A 20,257-nucleotide genomic window follows, 5' to 3' on the forward strand; every position below is an offset into this window, starting at 1 on the left:
AAATGTGTCAAAAGGATTTGCCTGCCCAAATATCTCTGATGGTGTCTATGTAAATATTTCCAAGAACTAATGTAAATAGTCACTTTATTATAATAGGGGAAAAGTTCTTGCACTTAGCAGATTTGGTACCCTCCCACTAAGTCGGCATGGAACAGTGGTAGACTCCAAGATTCTTTTCTAAATCCTGGCTTTCTTCACTGATAAAAAAAAATGGCAGGTTAGATTAGGGTGACAAATGTTAAGTCTGACGCACAACCAGGGTGCAGACTGTTTTAATACTTTATCCTCAATATTTATGACAAACCTATGAGACAGAAATGATGCTCACTTTTAAAGTTAGGAAGTTTTGGACTAGAAGGTCTGAATATTTTGTCAAGGTTACCCAGTGGTAAATGGGATTTGATCTCAAGACTTTCATCTGCCAAAACTCTTGCCACTGAGCCAGACTGCAAAGAAGATTCATTAAATATCTCTGATTCAGTTTTGTCCTACTTCAAACCCTACAGGGTCTTTCGCTTCACTCTGAGGTAAAGATCAAATTATTCATCATATAATTCAGGGCACACGCTGTCCTCTAGCCCAGGTCCCTAAGGCAGGCTGTTCTGATGCTCACGTAGGAGCTTCTTGAACATTCTGGGTTGTGAATTTGTACTTTAGTTGTACAAGATGTTCCCATTAGGGGAAATCGGTTAAAAGGAACATGAGAACGTGAGGACTCCTAAGGCTTTAGGAAAGAATCTCCCTTGATCTCAAAATAAAAAGGTTACTGCAAATCAAATATCCAATTAAGTCCAATGTGCTTCCTGGTATTGCAAAATACTAAGAGGCTAGGTTATGTGTCCAATTGTAGCTCCCCAAACGCTTTCTCCTCTTCTTGCTTTGATTCTCCTTTTCTCCCCAACTCAATAGCATAGAAAGCTTTCACATCTCTTCTCTATCGTGGGTTTTCAAAGCACTATTACTCTCTCCTCCCCATATTTGGGGACACCTCTGCTCAAATTGTCCCAAACCTCCTGTTTAGAGAAGATCTATTGAGAGTTCACGTGTGAGGCATCTTTCACAGCTATTTTATTTACAGCCTCTAGGCAGAACACAGAGTACCTCAGCATCTTACCTGCCGTGAGCCAACTCATCCTCATTAAGGTCCTTACCATCAGATTAATAAAGAAGATTCCTCAGCTGGGTGGAGCTAGTTGAGAAGGAAGATGAACCAAATAGGCACAGTCCCTATGTGACCGTGCAGATCCCACTTGCCACTGTCTTCTCTGTGTCGGGTGGGTCAGGTGGGGACTCTGTGAAGAGAGTTGTGGTATGTTGCATGGATGGGAGGACTGCTCTAGGGTCAGTCCTTCCCGAAATAATGGTTTCTATTTTCTAGTGAAAAACTAAGATTCCAAAGTGCATATTTCCTTAAGTGCAGCACGGCTCCTTGTGGGCTGAGCCAAGGGTTGGGAGAGTAAACAGCTCCTACTTAAATATGCACAGAGGACTTTCCTGGTGTTCCTCTCAAGCCCCTACAAGGTCTTCTGTTACTATGTATGTCTTGTTGATACTGTGGGCTGTGGGAAGGAAAAAGGGAAAAGTCCACTCTAAGTAGGAATTGAGGAACGTGGAAAAGCCCCTTCACCTATAAGAAAGCTTCATTTGGAAATGGGCAGTTTGTCCCTGTGCCGTGTGTTATAAACGTCTCTATGGGTTTCTTCCACAGACTTGGTAAAATGTCTTTCTTCTCGACATGGATCAAAGCTATTTTTATCACTGCCCTGGCATTTCCTCATTATTCTGGTGAGTACATTTTTTAGTACTGGATGAAGCATTTCACATTATCTTAGAAATGCAGCAAACAACTGCTATTATCTAGAAATGGAAGAGGTTGATTTATAGGGTTTATAAATCTTTAAATTTTTTTAAATGTTTACTTATTTACTGAGAGGGACAGAGAATCCTAGGCAGGCTCCAAACTGTCAGCACAGAGCCCAACTCAGGGCTTGATCTCACGAATGATGAGATCGTTACCTGAGCGGATATCAGGACTGAGCCACTCAGGTGCCCCTAGGGTGTACAAATCTTAAATTGACAAAATGAAACAGAGTATGTTAGAAATATCTTATAAAATTGCATCAGCGGTTTGCTTTATCTCATTTCCCACCTTAGAGAGGTGGAGACGAAGAGGTGGGTTACAATGAGTGGTAGAACTTAGATTTTGTTCATCTACAAATAAAGATATTTACCTTTTTTTTTTCCTTTTTGGAGGTCAGGTTCCATGGTTGCTAAAAGCAGAGTGTGAAAAGTAATGATGTCTCCTAGGTCTGACATTCCTTGAAAATCTAATTTGTTGTTTGCCAGCTCTAAATCAAGGCCTTGTATAAGGAGAGAACTCATTGATTCCTCTGCTGACAACTTATGTTCCTTAAAGCCCAAGGTGGCCCATAAATTTCAGAATAAAGTAGCTTTGAGGTATTGGGTAGATCCCTGATATTATACCTGAGTACTAATTAATTAAATAATAATTAATTTTCATATTAAGTGACTTTTTGCAAAGCATATAAATGGCACCAAGCAAGCCATTGTCTTCTCCAACTAGGATGTCTCATCTATAAAAATGGGGGGGGGGGAATGGAAACAAACCACAACTATAGTATCTTCACAGGAGGGATTGGTGATTATTAAATAATACATAAGGCTGTTTTCACAGAATGAGATTAATTTGGGATTATGTTTCTATATTTGAATTTATTTTGTGAATTTACTGTTTTGATACTGCTGTAAAAGGCTCATCTCATTATTTGCAGGGTCCTTATTAGGCAATTTGCATAATACTTTGCTACTAAAATATATGGGTACTTCTCACCAAAGACTCTAATGGTTTTCTCCTCTTCCTCTTCTTATTTTTAATTTGTGTGTTTGTGGGTTGGTTGCAGAAACTGGTTTTGAACCTTCACCAGAAATTCGTAGACTCGTAAGTTAATACTCATTACTTTGGGAATTGAAAAGGTAAACCTTTAAGTTTTATACTGTAAGTTTTAGCAGCAAGTTATGATATGTACAACAGGATGATTTTTCAAAAGTAACAAACAAACTGTGTTATTTATTACGCTGAGTTCAAGAAACAGAATCGTGCCAGCCATATAAAATCATTTGACATTAAAGACAAGGTAAAAATATCCCATTCCTTAAAAATTCCATTACTGGCCATAAGCCTTGTTATAGACAAGTGGCTGCTATGGATTAAGGGCTGCTTAAAGTAGAATTGTTTATCCTAGCAAAACAGGAAGATTAAAAAACCAACAACCCAATTTTTCACGTAACAGTGGGTAAAATAATAATTATCATACATTCACAGAGTGGATTCTTACATAGAAATGAGGAAAATGAGCTGCAGTTCCAAATGTGTGAACAGATAAAAGTTACAAAGACATTTAAAAAGCAGGTTGTGTAAGAATACACATATTATTGTTTATTTATGTAAATAGCCAGTATTGCCATCATTATGCACATTATATGCATATCTATACGGTTACATACACATCTGCAAATATGCAAACACTCATATGTATGAATTCATACAAGTGTGGTGATAATCTGAAACTACCAGATTATCTAATAGTGAAACTATTGAGAAAGATTTCTTGCAGTGTGAAATATGGTTGACTTTTAAACAGCCTAAGTCTAAACTGCATGGGCCCACTTACACACACATTTTTTACAAGACAGTGCAATCTTACGATTTTCTTAAATTTTCTTTTCTCTAGCTTAGTTTATTGTAAGAATATCATATATAGTATATATAACATACAAAATATGTGTTAGCTGGCTGTTGATATTATCCTAAGGCTTCTGGTCAACAGTAGGGTATTGGTATCTAAGTTTTGGGGGAGTCAAAAGTTATATGTGGATTTTCAACTGTGTGGGAGGGGAGGGTCTATACATCTAAGACCCTCATTGATCAAGGTTCAACTGGGGAAAATCTGATCCAAGTATGAGAAGTGGAGGCAGAGTGGCTGAATTCTAAAAACATATTCAGCCATTTGTATGTTTTTTATAAAAATAATGTTGGGTTCGTAGAAATATACTAATAATATTTTGTATGTAAGTGGACCGTGGGTACCTTGATGTTTATTTTTCAACCTCAATATAGAATATATTTATTCCATTTTGGTGTATGGTGTTTTGTATTAAGAATAAAGAACATTCGATTTAAAAAGTTCCTGATGCATTGTATGTTGTCTCTTTGTGTTTAACAGCCAAACTGTGATGTGTATGTACATCAGTTACATTTTTGCACAAGAGAAATGGATCCAGTCTGTGCAACCAATGGCCAAACTTATTCCAATATATGCGTTTTCTGCAGTGAACTATTGTAAGAACACAAGACTAAATATGGCTCTTCCGAAATAATAACGAAACCATCCTAAAATTATAGGAAAACCCATGTTTTTGATAGCCTCGCCACAGAAAATAACTACTATCTCTGTAAAAGCCTCAGAAACACACTTGTGCCTTTTCCTGAAATTCTCATTTCTAAAAGTAGTTTTGTATCAGACCTCTGAAATATAACTCTGCTGGTATTCTGTAAATGTCGAAATCAATATATTGAACTTAATTTAATTATTATTATTTACTAATGGCAGTCTAATGACTGATATAATTCCAAAGTCCAGATGATAAATGGTAGTCTCCATGATGTGGCTGCAAGCTAACTTGAGCATAATTGAGCAAGAAATCCTATTATGACCTATAGTGACAGACCTCTGAAATCCATCACAGTGGATTAGCCCACTCATGCTAAGAAGGACTCCTCTGAGGCTCTCCTCTGTCTCTGGACCTCCATGACTTACTCCAAACCCTTCTTAGAAGCAGGGCATTCTGGAACCTTCCATCTAAACCCCCTTCATGTATCCGTCATTCAAAAGGAGTGAAGTTGTGTCAAGCTTTCTGCCTTGCCAAAATGGCAAATATCACAGATATATCCTCTCATTTAATCTGAAAATCTCTAATCCTCTCCTCTCTTGGCTCTTTGCGGGTTCCAAGACCGAGTCAGGACTGAGTGTGTAGGAAGAGCTAAGCAGCCTCAGGTGGAGGGAACATGGGCAGGGTTGCAGGGCAGAAGCCCATCTGCTTGTGGCACAGCCTCTCCACACTGTCCCATTTTCAAATGCTCCTCATTGAGAAGCACTTAGTGAAATACTTGGGTAATTTTAAATGTTCTTTTAATGATTTCTTTTTCTTTCTATTTTTCTTTCTTTGCAGCGAAAGTGGTGGAGCGTTTGATTTTAGTCATTATGGTAGATGCTGATTCTGCCTGCGCTACACATTCCAATACCTTTTATTGCGATCCAATTTTGTGGTAGATTCTACAACCAGTTAGAACGGCCTCAGTCAGAGTTTTAAATTCCTAGAAAATCATACAAAGACTTCTATGGCATATAAGATGGAATATAGGATGTTGAAGAATTTTTCCATGAGCCTATGATTGAAAGGTTTTCCTTCTCTATGTTCAATTATTCAATGACAATTGAAAAACTATCTTAATTTTGTATTTCTTAACATAAAACCTAATACAACTTAAAATAATAAATATTTCAATCAATCCAATGTTCAGTGATATTATCCTTATTAAAATACCTTTTTCTTCTTTGGTTACTGGGTGAAAAGACATGAATGCTTCTAGTAACTATAATTAAAGAAATCTTTTCAAAAATGAATAAATAATACATTATTTGTGCATTTATTAAAAACATAGACACTTGGGCTCCTCTATATCCTAAAGAATCAAAACCTCCAGGAGAGGGATCTGAGAACTTGAATTCTAATATGTACTCCCGGTTAATCTTATGATTACAAATGTTAGGCAATAAGGACTTAAATTCTAAAACATAGGTCTGTCTATCATTGCATGACTTGGAGATCCTATTCAAAGATATCATAAAATTTCTGAGGTGTGGGAGAAAAATTATATTCTTTCTCTCTTACAAATCAGTCAAGAGATAGGTTGGTGATCCTGGGGTACCAGGCAGCTCTGCCTTCATCAATGCAGTCTATCCATTTGTTGTCCAAGTCTGATGTGTCTCCATTTCTTTCATCTCTCAGCCCAAAAGAAGCAGGCTTTATTTGGGTGGCCATGTGTTCATTTAAAGTTTGATTGTAATGTAGAATTACATTCTGTACATTTGCAGAAATGTAGATTGATTACTAGAAGATAAGTATCAATCTACTACATTATCAGGCCTGCTCTCCTTTTCACTAAACATTTCTACCTCTAGAAGAGTGATCTATGTGGGAGTCACATATTCATATACATCGTTAGTATTAATTCTCTGTTGTTTTTTTTTTAAAGTAGGCTTCATGTCCAGCATGGAACCCAACATAGGGCTTGAAATTCACGACCCTGAGATCAAGACCTGAGCTGAGATCAAGAGTCAGATGCTTAACCGACTGAGCCGCCTAAGCACCCCATACATCTTTAGTATTAATTCTTAATGAAAGTGTCCAGTAGAATGTAGACATTAGAGCTATGTCATAAAAGTGCATTCAGCTGCTTTCATAGCCTTTTTCATTATAGAGGACACGTATAAAAAACGTCATTCAGTGAATGCCGGTAAATGTATACATGTATTGTTTTCCCTCTTATTTAACATATTATTTTTTAAAAATCACTCCTATCTTGAGAAAAGTGGGTAAGCAAAGCAGATACTACTACTGTCTTCTAGGAACTTTGGGTTACTTGGTGGAAGTTAGTATCCATCAGTGATGGGAATTCTGCCTCCCTGCATAACTATTTTCCACATAAGCTTTGTAAGTTAGCTTCCCACATCCCCCATGTTATGCAGCTTAGTTCTTAAAGGAATCTCATGACATCAGCTCTGTATTTTAGCCATAACAAAAGTGAGACACAGGAAATTTAACAATATTTAAAATTTGGCATGTGATAAAGAAAATACAGTGTTTTCTTATATCGAGATAAAATTCACAAAACTTAAAATTTGCCATTTGGAAACATAAGATTACATATTATATAGCATATATTCATTCACAATGTTGTGCCGTCATCATCACTAATTGCAACACTTTTCCATCATCTACTTCCTTCCAAAAAACAAACAAAAAAAAACAACCACATAATTCCCAATTGCCCACCTATTAATTCCTGGCAACCATTCATCTATTTCTTGTCTCTGTGAATTTGCCTATTTGGACATTTCACATACAGGAATCCTACAATATGTATTTGATTTTCTTTTTTTTTTTTTTTTAATTTTTAAAAAAAATTTTTTTTTAACGTTTATTTATTTTTGAGACAGAGAGAGACAAAGCATGAACGGGGGAGGGGCAGAGAGAGAGGGAGACACAGAAATGGAAGCAGGCTCCAGGCTCTGAGCCATCAGCCCAGAGCCTGACGCGGGGCTCGAACTCACGGACCGCGAGATCGTGACCTGAGCCGAAGTCGGACGCTCAACCGACTGAGCCACCCAGGCGCCCCTGTATTTGATTTTCATATGAAAATCTATTTATTTATTTATTTATTTATTTATTTATTTATTTACTGTGTATGGTTTTTTGTGAATGATTTCCTGCCCTCAGCACAGTGTTTTCAAAGTTTAACTACATTGTAGCATGTTATCAGTACTTTTTTCCTTTTTATGACTGAATAATATTCCATCTATGGATATGCCACATTTTGTTTACCCATTCATCAGTTTATAGACATTTGGATCGTATCTACTAATTGGCTTTTATGAATAATGTGGTTCTGAATGTTCTTGCGCAAGTTTTTTTGTGACCATAAATTTTCATTTCTCATGGACATATACTTGGAAGTAGAATATCATGTGATAACTATCTGTAACATTTTTGAGGAAATGTCAAACTGTTTTCCACAGTGGGCACACCCTTTCACATGCCCACCAGGATTGAATGAATGTTCCAGTGTCTGCATATCCTCATCCAAATCACAATTGTGTATTTTTTAAAAAATTATATTCATCCTAGCAGGTTTGAAGCATAATTTAATTGTAGTTTGATTTACATTTCCCTTGTGATCAACAGTGTTGAACATCTTTTCACATGTTTATTGGCCATTTGTGTACCTTCTTTGTAGAAATGTCTGTTCAAATCCTTTGCCCATTTTTAAATTAAGTTGTTTGTCTTTTTTGTTTTTGACTTGGTAGTATTCTTTATATAGTCTAGATACTAGACCCTTATCAGATATATGACTTGCAAATGTGCCATTATTCCATTGGGGGTTGTCTTTTTTACTTTTTTAATAGTGTCCTTTGATGCAACAATTTCTTTTTAATTTTATGACTTCCAACGTATCTATTTTTTCTTTTGTTGCTCGTGCTCTGGTGTTAATATGTAAGAATTACTGCCTAATCCCAGCTCATGAATATTTACAACTAGGCTTCCCTTTAAGAGTTTCCTAGTATTAGTACTGGCATTTAAACCTTTGATTCACTTTAGGTTAATTTTTATATATGGAATGAATTATGGGTACACAGTTAAACTTTTGCATGTGGCTATCAACACCACCAAATGCTGAAGAAGATGTGGAGCCAGAGGAACTCTCATACGTTGCTGATGGGAATGCGAAATGCTGCAGCCACTTTGGAAGACATTTTGCCATTTCTTACAAAATTAAACATTCTCTTACTCTACGATCCATTGATTGTGTTCCTTGGTATTTACCCAAAGGAGTTGAAATTTTATGTCTACATAAACATCTTAATGTAGTAGCTTTATCCGTAATTGCCAAAACTTGGAAGCAACCAAGATGTCCTTCAATATGTGAATGGAGTTAAAAAAAAAAAAAACAACTATGGTAATCCAGACAACAGAATATTATTCAGCAATAAAAGGAAATGAACTGTCAAGCTATGAAGACGCAGAGGAAACTTAAATGCATATTGCTAAGTGAAAGAACACAATCTGAAAAGGCATATATTATATGATTCCAACCATACGGCATTCATGAAAAGGTAAAACTATGGAGACTGTACAAAGTTCAGTAGTCATCAGGGAAGAGACATAAATAGGTAGAACACAGAGGATGTTTAGGCCACTGAAAAGAATCTGTTATGATATTATAATGATAAATACATTTCACTAAATTTTTGTCCATCCTTATACAGTGTACAACACCAAGAGTAAACCATAAGGAAAACTATGGATTTGGGGTAATTACGATGTGTCAGTGTAGACGTACCTTTGGTAGAAATACACCATTCTGGTGAGTGATGTTGATAATGGGGGAGGCTATGCACATGTCGGGGCAGGGAATGTAAAGGAAATCTCTGTACCTTCCTCTCAATTTCATTGTAAACCCGAAGCTGCACTACAACAATAAAGTCATAAGATATCAATTGAACATACGCGTATGAATTTATTTTGAGTCCTTACTCTATTCTATTGCTCTATGTGTCTATCCTTATGCCAGTACCACACCTTTTTATCACTATAACTTTGTAGTGTGTGTTAAATCTGGATATGTAAATCCTCTAACTTTACGTTTTTTCAAGATCGTTTTGGCTACACAGGGGCCCTTGGAATCCAATATGAGTTTTAGTATTAGATTGTCAATTTCAGCAAAAAAAAAAAGACAGTGGGAATTGTGATTAGGATTACCTTAAATGTCCCTAAATGTTTTAGGGATTATTGCTATTTTAACAAGATTAAGTCTTCCAAGCTATGAACATGTGATCTCTTTACATTCCTTTAGGTCTTCTTTAATTTCTTTTAGCAGTGCCTTTTAATTTTCTTAAAAAATTTTGTCTCTCAAAAAACCCAGTGTGTATGTATATGCTTCTTTTTAAAAAAATGTTTTTAATTGAGGATAGTTGCCACACAAGATTGATTTCAAGTGTACAATATAGTGGTTCAATACCTCTGCACTTAATGCTATGCTCATTACAAGTGTATCTACCACCTCTCAACGAAACAACACTATTACAGTAACATTGACTATTATTTATGCTGTGCCTTTTGTTCCCATGACTCATTCATCCATCACTGGGATCCTATATCTCCCAGTCTTCACCCATTTTGTCCCTTTGTCTTTCTCTTGCATCCATCACTTTGCTCTCTGTATTTATAGGTCTGATTCTTAGTAATACATATTTTTTAAGTTCTCAGTGTACAAGTAGTTTCATTGTTCAAATTTATTTCTAAACATTTCTCTCTTTTGATGCTGTGGTAAATGGAATTGTTTTTCTTAATTTGAGGGGGGAATTATTCATCACTAGAGCATAGAAATACAATTGATTTTTTAAATATTGATTTTATATTCTCTAATTTTCCTTAACTTTTTAATTTGCTCTAACAGTTTTTAAAATTATTTTTTGTTGTGGTAAAAAACAAATAACCAAAATTCATCATCTCCACCTCCTCCAACTGTGCAAGTCAGCAATGTTAAAAATATTCACATTGTTGGGGCGCCTGGGTGGCGCAGTCGGTTAAGCGTCGGACTTCAGCCAGGTCACGATCTCGCGGTCCGTGAGTTCGAGCCCCGCGTCAGGCTCTGGGCTGATGGCTCGGAGCCTGGAGCCTGCTTCCGATTCTGTGTCTCCCTCTCTCTCTGCCCCTCCCCCGTTCATGCTCTGTCTCTCTCTGTCCCAAAAAATAAATAAAAAACGTTGAAAAAAAAATTAAAAAAAAATATTCACATTGTTGTACAAACTAATCTCCAGAAATTGTTTATCTTTTAAAACTAAAACTCTACACTCATTGAACAACTGCCTATTTCTCCTCCCCAAAGCCCATGGCAGTCAAGGTTCTAGTTTCTATTTCTATGAATTTGCCTATTTCTATGAATTTTATAGGAAGGCAATCATGCAGTGTTCATCTTTTTGTGACTGGCTTGTTTCACTTAGCATAATATCTTCAAGATTTATCCATGGTATAGTATGTGTCAGGATTTTCTTCCTTTTTAAGGCTGAGAAATATTCCATTGTGGGACCTGCCCCATTTCTTTTTATCAGTTCATCTATTGATGGGCACTTGGATTATGTTCACCTCTTGACTATTGAGAATAGCGCTGTTATAAACATGAGTGTGCAAATATTCGTTCAAGATCCTCATTTCATTATTTTTGGAAATATATTTTGAAGTAGAATTGCGAGATCATATGGTAATTCTATTTTAAAATTTTTGAGAAACCAAAATATTGTGTCCCACAGATGATGGTACTATTTTGCATTCCCACCCACAAAACACAAGGATTCTAATTTCTCTGCATCCTGACCAACAGTTGTTATTTTCTGTTTGTTTTTTTTTTTAATAGTAGTGATCTTAGTAGGCATGAGGCATAGGTAAAATTATTTTTTTGGCATTTCCCAAATGCCTGGAGAAGTTGAAAATCTCCTCTTATTGATGTGATGTATCCCGTGGATTGATGTGCAGATATTGAACCAACTTTGCATCCCAGGAGTAAATCTCACTTTATCATGGTGAATGAATTTTTTAATGTATTTCTGGATTTGGTTTGCTAGTATTTTTGTTGAAGATTTTTGCGTCTATGTTCATCAGAAATATTGGCTTGTAGTTGTCTTTTTTTGTGGTGGCTTTTTAAAGGTTTGTGTATTTATTTTGAGAGAGAGAGAGTGTGTGTGAATGGGGAAGGGGCAGAGAGAAAGGGGGAGAGAGAAAATCCTAAGCAGGCTGTGCCCAGCATGGAGTCAGATGCAGGGCTCAATCACGTGACCCTGAGGTCATGACCTGAGCTGAAATCAAGAGTCGATGCTTAACCTGCTAAACAACCCAGGTGCCTCTTGTGGTGTCTGTATCTGGTTATCAAAGTAGTTCTGGCTTCATAGAATGAATTTGGAAGTTTTCTTTTTTCTACTACTTTTTGGAATAGTTTGAGAATAGGTGTTAACTTGAGGTAGCAGGGTGGCTCAGTCCATTGAGCATCTGACTTCAGCTCAGGTCATGAGCTCTTGGTTCATGAGTTTGAGCCACACGTTGAACTTTGTGCTGACAGTGGGAGCCTGCTTCGGATTCTCTCTCTCTCAGTCTCTTTCTGCCACTCCCTGCTCATGCTCTCTCTTTCTCTCTCTCTCTCTCTCTCTCAAAAATAAATAAACATTAAAAAATTAAAGAAATAGGTATTAACTCTTCTTTAAATGTTTAGTAGAATTTGCCTGTGAAGCCATCTGGTCCTGAACTTTTGTTTTTTGGGAGTCTTTTGATTACTGATTCAATTTCTTTGCTGATAGTCATTCTTCAAATTTTCTGTTTCTTCCTGCTTCAGTTTTGGTAGGCTGTATGTTTCTCAGAATTTATCTATTTCCTCTAGGTTGTTCAATTTGTTGGCATGTAAGTTTTTCATAATATCTTCTTACAATTGTTTATATTTCTGTGGTGCTTGTTATTTCTCCTCTTTCATTAGTGATTTTGTTTGGGTCCTCTTTCTTATTTTTTGGATGCGTCTGGCTAGAGGTTATCAATTTGGTTGATCATTGCAAAGAATCAGCTCCTGGTTTCATTGATCTGTTCGATCAATTTTGTTTTATTTTGTTTTTGGTTTCTATACCATTTCTTTCTTTCTTTTTTAATTTTTTTAACATTTATTTATTTTTGAGAGACAGAGAGAGACAGAGCAGGGGAGGAACAGAGAGGCAGACACAGAATTGGAAGCAGGCTCCAGGCTCTGAGCTGTCAGCACAGAGCCTGGTGCAGGGCTCGAACCCACGAACTGTGAGATCATGACCTGAGCTGAAGTCCAAGTCTTAACCGACTGAGCCACCCAGGCACCCCAGTATATCATTTATTTCTGCTCTTATCTTTATTATTTCTTCTTTCTTCTGGTTTTGGGTTTTGTTTGTTCTTTTTCTAACTCCTTTATGTGTAACATTAGATTGCGTATTTGAGAGTTTTCTTGCTTCTTCAAGTAGGTCTGCATTGCTGTATACTTCCCTCTTAGGACCACTTTTGCTGCATCCCAAAGGTTTTGGACCATTGTGTTTTCATTTTCATTTCTTTCCATGTAATTTTTTATTTCTTCTTTGATTCCTTGGTTGACCCATTCATTTTTTGTGTTACTTAGCCTCCATGTAATTGTGCTCTTTCCAGGTTTTTTCTTGTGGTTGACTTCTAGTTTCATAGCATTGTGGTCAGAAAAGATGCATGGTATGACTTCAATCTTTTTGAATATGCTGAGTCTTATTTTGTGGCCTAATATGTAATCTATTCTGGAGAATGTGTCACGTGCACTTGAAAAAAGTGCATTCTGCTGTTTTAGGTTGGAATGTTCTGAATATATCTGTTAAATCCATCTGTTCCAGTGTGTCATTCAAAGCCACTATTTCCTTGTTGATTTTCTGCTTGGATGATCTGTCTCTTGATGTAAATGATGTGTTAAAGTCCCCTACTATTACTGTATTAGTATCGATTAGTTCCTTTCTGTTTGTTACTGTTTTATGTATTTGGGTTCTCCTATGTTGACTGCGTATTTACAATTGTCATGTCTTTTTGTTGGATTGTCCCCTTTTATTTTTATTATCTAGTGTCCTTCTTTGTCTTTTGTTACAGCCTTTGTTTTAAAGTCAATTTTGTCTGATATAAGTATTGCTACCCTGGCTTTCTTTTGACTTCCATGTGCATGATAAATATCCCTCCATCCCCTCATTCTCAATCTGCAGGTGACTTCAGGTCCAAAGTGAGTCTCTTGTAGGCAGTATATAGGTGAGTCTTATTTTTTTTTATCCACTTTGTCACCCAATGTCTTTTGATTGGAGTGTTTAGTCTATTTACATTCAAAGTAATTATTACTAGATAAGTATTTATTGCCATTTTATTATTTGTTTTGTGGCTGTTTTTTGTAGTTTTTCTTGGATCCTTTCTTCTCTTGCTCTCCTTCAAGGTTTGTTGACTTCCTTTAGTGACATGCTTGGATTCCTTTCTCTATTCTTTGCATATCTATTACTGGTTTTTGATTTGTGGTTACCATTAGGTTTGTGTATAACATCTTATGCCTATAGCAGTGTATACGAAGTTGATGGTTGCTTAAGTTTGAACCCATTCTTTACTGCTTTTCCCTCTTACACTGTTTTATTTTGCATCTCTTTTGAATCTCTTGACTAATTTTTACAGATATACTTAATTTTGCTGCTTTTGTGTTTCTTTCTTTTCATACCCTCACTTACCATATTTCCTTTCCATTCCAAGAATCCCCTTTTTTTTTTTTTTTTTTTTTAATTTTTTTTTTTTTAACGTTTATTTATTTTTGGGACAGAGAGAGACAGAGCATGAACGGGGGAGGGGCAGAGAGAGAGGGAGACACAGAATCAGAAGCAGGCTCCAGGCTCTGAGCCATCAGCCCAGAGCCCGACGCGGGGCTCGAACTCACGAACCGCGAGATCGTGACCTGAGCCGAAGTCGGACGCTCAACCGACTGAGCCACCCAGGCGCCCCTCCAAGAATCCCCTTTAATATTTCTTGTAGGGCTAATTTAGTGGTCATGAACTCCTTTAGTTTTTGTTTGTCTGAGAAACTTTGTATCTCTCCTTCTACTCTGAATGATAGCCTTTCTGGCTAGAGTATTCTTGGCTGCAGATTTTTCCCTTTCAGCATTTTGAGTAGATTATGCCACATCCTTCGGGCTTGCAATGTTTCTGCTGAAAAATTCATTGATAGCCTTATGGTTTCCCTTGTATTAACTGCTTTCTTTCTCTTACCACTTTTAATTTTTTTCCTTTATCACTGCTTTTTGCCATTTTAGTTACCAAGTGTCTTGGTATGGACCTGCTTGGATTGATTTTGTTAGGGGATCTCTGTGCCTCTTTGATCTGGATATCTGTCTCCTTCCCTAGATTAGGCAAATTATCAGCTATTATTTTTTCCAATAAAATTTCTGCCACCTTTTCTCTCTCTTCTTCTGGGATCCCTCTAAAGTGAATGTTACTACACTTGAGAAAGTCATCGAGTTCTCTAAGTCTGTTCTCATTTTGCATAATTATATTTTCTCTCACTCGCTCAGCTTGATTAGTTTCCACTGCTTTGTCTTCTAGGACATTAATTCATTCCTCTGCTTCCCTTAGCCTGCTATTCATTCCATCAAGTGTATTTTTAATTTCACATACTGTGTTCTTCATTTCGGATTGCTTCTTTTTTTTATCTCTGTGTAAAATCTCACCGATGTCCTCTACTCTTTTCTCAAGTCCGGTGAGTATCTTTATGATCATCACTTTAAATTCTCTACAGGCATATTACTTATCTCCATTTTGCTTGGGTCTCTTGTTGTGATTTTTGTCCTGTTCTTCCATTTGGGACATATTCCTCTGTCTCCTCATTTTGCCTAATTCTCTGTGTCTCTTTCTGAGTGTTAGGAAAGTCAGCTACTTCTGTTTTTGAAAGTAGTGGGTGCCACTTTTACCAAGGTGGCGCTGGTCCTCTTCCACATGGGGATGGGCAGCTGCTGTGGGAACCGGGGCCAGCCAGGACTGCTCCACACAGTATGCTAGAGCTGAGCTCTCCCAGAGCCCAGTGCCGCTGATTTTTAAAGTTCCAGGCTTTAAGTCCCACTGGTTTGTAAAAACTCACAAAATTCAGCACTTCTAACTTTCATAGCCCAGTACTATGGAGATTCATCTTCCCTATGCAGGGGTGTGACACTGTTTCTTGCCCCTCTCTGCACCCTGGTTCCCTCCCTCCTGTGGCCAGACATGCAGGGTTAGCTCCCCAGCGTTTCTGCCCTTTCTATCCCTTCAGTGTGGCCTCTTCACTACATTTAATTGTGCAGTTGTCCTGCCAGTGTTTGGGTTCTTTTCTGGGTCATTGTGAGTGTTAGCTAGTTGTATTCATGGGATGAGGTGAGTTTAGGGTCCTCCTACTATGCCCTCTCTCCCAGAAGTCCCAATTTTATGCCTTTTGATTGGAGATCAAAATCTATTTACATTTAAAGAAGCTTCTAATAATGAAGAAATTATTAGTTAAACGCGTTAGAGCTCTCTATGTCTCATAGGTCTTTTCTTCCTCATTTCCTTCCTTATTACATTTTTTTGTATGTATGTTTAGTTGATTTTTTTGTAGTGACATATTTTAGTTCCTTTCTGATTTTCTATGTATATTCCACAGATATTTTCATTGTGGCTACTACGAGGATTACATATGACATTCTACAATTATAAATATGCTATTGGAGTTTAAAATTTTTAATCCCAAGTATTCAACCTACTTAAATATACTATTGTTATAACAATGTATTTCTAATGGAAAACTACTTAACTTCAGTTGCATAAAGTTTACTTCACAGCAGCTCTGCTCCCTCACTTTATTTTATGGATGTCACAATTATATCTTTCTTAGATAGTTTTCCAACTAACATATATTTAAAATTAATTTTAATGCTCTAGCCTTTTCAATCCTATACAAAGAATGAACAGTGGATGTATGGACCAAAATTAAAGTAATATGAGGTTTTAGAATTGTCCACGTATCCCAGTCAAGTTTTATGTTTCCTGGAGAACTTTTTCATATCATTCTGAGTTCTTGTCTACTGGCCTTTCACTTCAAATTGAAAGTCTCTCTTCATCACAGTTTGTTTGTTTGTTTGTTTGTTTGTTTGTTTGTTTGTTTTTTGGTAGGGTAGCTCTAAAGTGATGAACACCTTCATCGTATGTTTTTCTAGGAATGTCTTAATTTCTCCCTCATTTTCAAAGGACAATTTTGCCAGATACAGAATTCTTACTTAGCAGGGTTTTTTTTTTTTTTCTTTCATACCTTAAATTTATCATCCACTGTCTTCTGTCCTGCAAGCTTTCTGCTGAGAAGTCCTGATCCTAATCCCTGCTGACAAATACAGAGAAGAAGGGAGCCATTGTATTCAGTATAAACATCTTGCCTGCAGCATCAGCTTTAAGACTCAGTTTGTTTTTGCCCCAAATACCCTGCACCAGAGAGCCTGATCTTCCACAGCCATTTTTGGTGGTGTCTAGGTGAATAAATAATTCAAAGAGCTGGTGTAAGCATAATTTTCACTTTACTATAATAAAGGAGTATTTTCTCTATTTGTGAGATGTGGGTCCTTCAATTAAATTGGCACGAAACATTACTAGTCTCAAAGTTTCTTTCTTTCTTTTTGTTTACAAATTGGCACATTTAGGGGAGCCTGGGTGGCTCAGTCGGTTAAGTGTCCGACTTCAGCTCAGGTCACGATCTCACGGTCGGTGAGTTCGAGCCCCACGTCCGGCTCTGGGCTGATGGCCCAGAGCCTGGAGCCTGCTTCCAGTTCTGTGTCTCCCACTCTCTCTGCCCCTCCCCCGTTCATGCTCTGTCTCTCTCTGTCTCAAAAATAAATAAACGTTAAAAAAAAAATTAAAAAAAAAACAAATTGGCACATTTAACTCTTACTCTTGACATTTTTTTAGTGTTTATTTATTTTTGAGAGAGTGAGAGAGAGCGTGAGCAGGGGCAGAGAGGGAGTGGGACAGAGGATCCAAAGCAGGCTCTGTGCTGATAGCAGCCCAATGCGGGGCTTGAACTCAGGAACCATAAGATCATGACTTGAGCCGAAGTTGGACACTTAACTGATTGAGCCACTCGGGGTTCCCTCAAAGTTTATTTCTAATTCCTAGGCTTTCTTAGTGCTAAATATAGCAGATATGATTAAGGTGGCAAATGTCTACCAAACACACAATTTAGGTAATTTAAATGTTCTATCCCTATTCATCACGAATATATGAAACAGATACTACACTTTTCGTATAAACAACATCATGGATCCAAACCTTATGATTGAATATTGAGTCACTCAGTAATAGATGGGATTTGTGCTCTGGTGTTTCAACTGCCAAAGCTCTTTCCACTGAGTCAGATTAAAGATTAGTTAATAAAGGAGAAAAAAACAATGAATAAATCTCTCTGTCTTCTTTACAAGCCTCCAGTGTCCCTCAAATATCTCTCAAGGAAATGACAAATTTTTACCATATAATTTAGGGCATTGTCTCATCCTGTTTCCACCTCATTTCCCAGATTTCTCTCTCTCCTGCTCCAAAAACGTGAGTTCTGGAGACCTAATGCACAGGACAGTTAGTCTAGTCAATAATACTGTTTTATAAGCTTTAAAGCTGCTAGGAGACTAGATCTTAATTGTTCTCACTACAAGGAAGAAGAAAGAAAAGGAGGGGGAGAAGGAGGAGGAGGAGGAGGAAGAAGGAGGAGGGAGAAGGAGGAGGAGGAGGAGAAGAAGGAGAAGGAGAAGCAGAAGGAGAAGAAGAAGAAGAAGAAGAAGAAGAAGAAGAAGAAGAAGAAGAAAAGAAGAAGGAGAAGGAGGAGAAGAAGGAGAAGGAGAAGAAAGATATTTAAGTGATGATAGCTGTGTTAGCTAATACTGCATTAGTAATCATAATGCAATATGTTAATGTATCAAATCAACATGTTGCCTATCTTAAGTTTACACAATCCTATATGTCAATTATATCTCAGCTGTAAAAACATATTTGGATCCTGCCCTCTTGACAAGCAACCTCAAACCTGGCTGTCCTTGAAACTCATCTGGGAGCTTTTACAATGTACTAATGCCCAGGACTCATCTACTAACAATCAATTCACCATTTTGATTGCAGGAAAGGGTATTCATACTCTAGGAGTTTCCCAGGTAATTCTAATATGCCTGTAGTTTTTAAAAAATATTAAATTCTTAGGTCCCTAATTGTCTAATAATCATTCCCAAATTCTTCTTTTTTCCTGCTTGGTCCTCTTAACCCTTTTTCAACTCACCTACTTGGAAAGGTTTCACGTATCTTCTCTATCTTAGGATCTATGACCCTTCCCCATACCTCTGGTACATTAGATCAAATTGTCCCCAAACCTCATGCTGAGGGAAGATCTATTGAGAAATAAGTATGAGGCATCTCTCAAGACCTACTTTACAGCCCTGAGGGAGGACAAGAATATCTCTGTGTCTTATTTGCCCTGGGCCATCAATCTTACCCCATCCATCTCCTCACCAGCAGACAAATAAGAGACTTAGCTGGAAGGGGATGGCTGAGAAAGAAGGGTGAACAAGGTAGTCACAGTCTTCAGGGCTGTTGACATCACTCCCTATTATCTTTCCATGTCAGGTGGGTCAGGTGGGGGATCTAGGGAGGTGGCCCTGTTGTGTCCCACTGCTGTGAGGATTGCCCCAGGTCAGTCTTTCCAGAGATAACCGTCCCTGTTTCCTGAGAAAAATAACCAAGATTCAACTTTGCAGTTTTAAAAAATGCAACCAGGCTTCTCTGGGCTGACTGCAACTTGGGAGAATAATCAGCCTTGCCATTTTGCTAATGGTTATTTTTCTGGGCTCTCTTGTATATCTTTCAGGTAAGGGGCGGGAGGGTTCCGGTGATAAGACTTTATGTTTTATTGAATCATAAGGTTGTAGAAAGCTAAAAGGGAATAGTCATCTAGGAGGTTGGGGCATTTCTTTTAGAAGTAAGAAACTTTTGAGAACTGGGTTCTGGATTCTTTTGGTGTGTCCAATTTAGCATGTATCAATGTGATGAACATTTCTAAAGGTTTCTTCCACAGACTTGATAAAATGTCTCTCTTGTCATCAAGAATCACAGCTTTCTTCATCATTGCCTTGGTATTTCCTTTTTATTCTGGGGAATAAATTTTTATTCCTGGGTGAAAATGCAGGAATCAACTGTTATCATTTTGGAAAAGCGGAACTGATTTTATGGAGTTTGGAATTCGTAAACCAGTAAAATGAGAGAGGCACACACATGATCCAAATGCCCTTTATTATTCTCATTTCCCACATTAGAGAAGTTGCAATGGAATGGCAGATTGGAATAGGCAGTAGTTTTGGGGCATCTAGGTAGCTCCATCGGTTGAGCATCCGACTTGGACCCAGGTCATGACCTCACAGTTCATGAGTTCAAGCCCCGCATTGGGCTCTATGCTGACAGCTCAGAGCCTGAAGCCTGTTTCGGATTCTGTGTCTCCCTCTCTCTCTCTCTCTCTGCCCCTCCACTGCTTGCACTCTGTCTCTGCCTCTCTTTCAAAAAAAATAAATAAATAAACGTTAAAAAAATTTTTTTTAATAAAAAAAAGAATAAGCAGTAGTTTTTAGGTTTTTGTTCATCTGTAACTCAAGAAACTTCAATGAAATTCTTTTTCATTTTTGGGCCCAGATTTCATGATTGTTAAGTGCAAAATGTGGGGAGAATGATGTCTTCTAGGGCTGACATTCCTTGACAATCTGATTTGTTGTTTGCCAGCTCTAAATCCGCTGACGTTAAGGTTTTGCATAGAAGAGAACTCATTGATTCTTTTTCTG

The 20,257-nt window shown here is 37.4% G+C and overlaps 1 protein-coding gene across 1 annotated transcript; it reads left to right on the plus strand.

The window, feature by feature from the left end:
* Positions 1–1,257: 1,257 nt before the first annotated feature.
* On the plus strand, positions 1,258–5,586 carry LOC102961624 (sperm-associated acrosin inhibitor-like). Its single transcript, XM_015542685.2, has 5 exons — positions 1,258–1,274; positions 1,709–1,785; positions 2,922–2,959; positions 4,245–4,360; positions 5,251–5,586. Exons 2-5 carry the CDS (start codon positions 1,719–1,721, stop codon positions 5,294–5,296), a joined length of 267 nt encoding a protein of 88 aa, XP_015398171.1. The 5' UTR covers positions 1,258–1,274; positions 1,709–1,718; the 3' UTR covers positions 5,297–5,586.
* Positions 5,587–20,257: the final 14,671 nt, after the last annotated feature.

Source organism: Panthera tigris, chromosome A1, assembly GCF_018350195.1.
Source record: "Panthera tigris isolate Pti1 chromosome A1, P.tigris_Pti1_mat1.1, whole genome shotgun sequence".
Taxonomy (NCBI): domain Eukaryota; kingdom Metazoa; phylum Chordata; class Mammalia; order Carnivora; family Felidae; genus Panthera; species Panthera tigris.

Excerpts from the sequence above, each read along its gene's own strand:
- LOC102961624 (XM_015542685.2), top strand. The coding sequence starts at position 1,719 with ATGTCTTTCTTCTCGACATGGATCAAAGCTATTTTTATCACTGCCCTG. Across the intron at positions 1,786-2,921 it reads GGCATTTCCTCATTATTCTG|AAACTGGTTTTGAACCTTCA; the intron begins GTGAGTACATTT and ends GGTTGGTTGCAG. Across the intron at positions 4,361-5,250 it reads GTTTTCTGCAGTGAACTATT|CGAAAGTGGTGGAGCGTTTG; the intron begins GTAAGAACACAA and ends CTTTCTTTGCAG.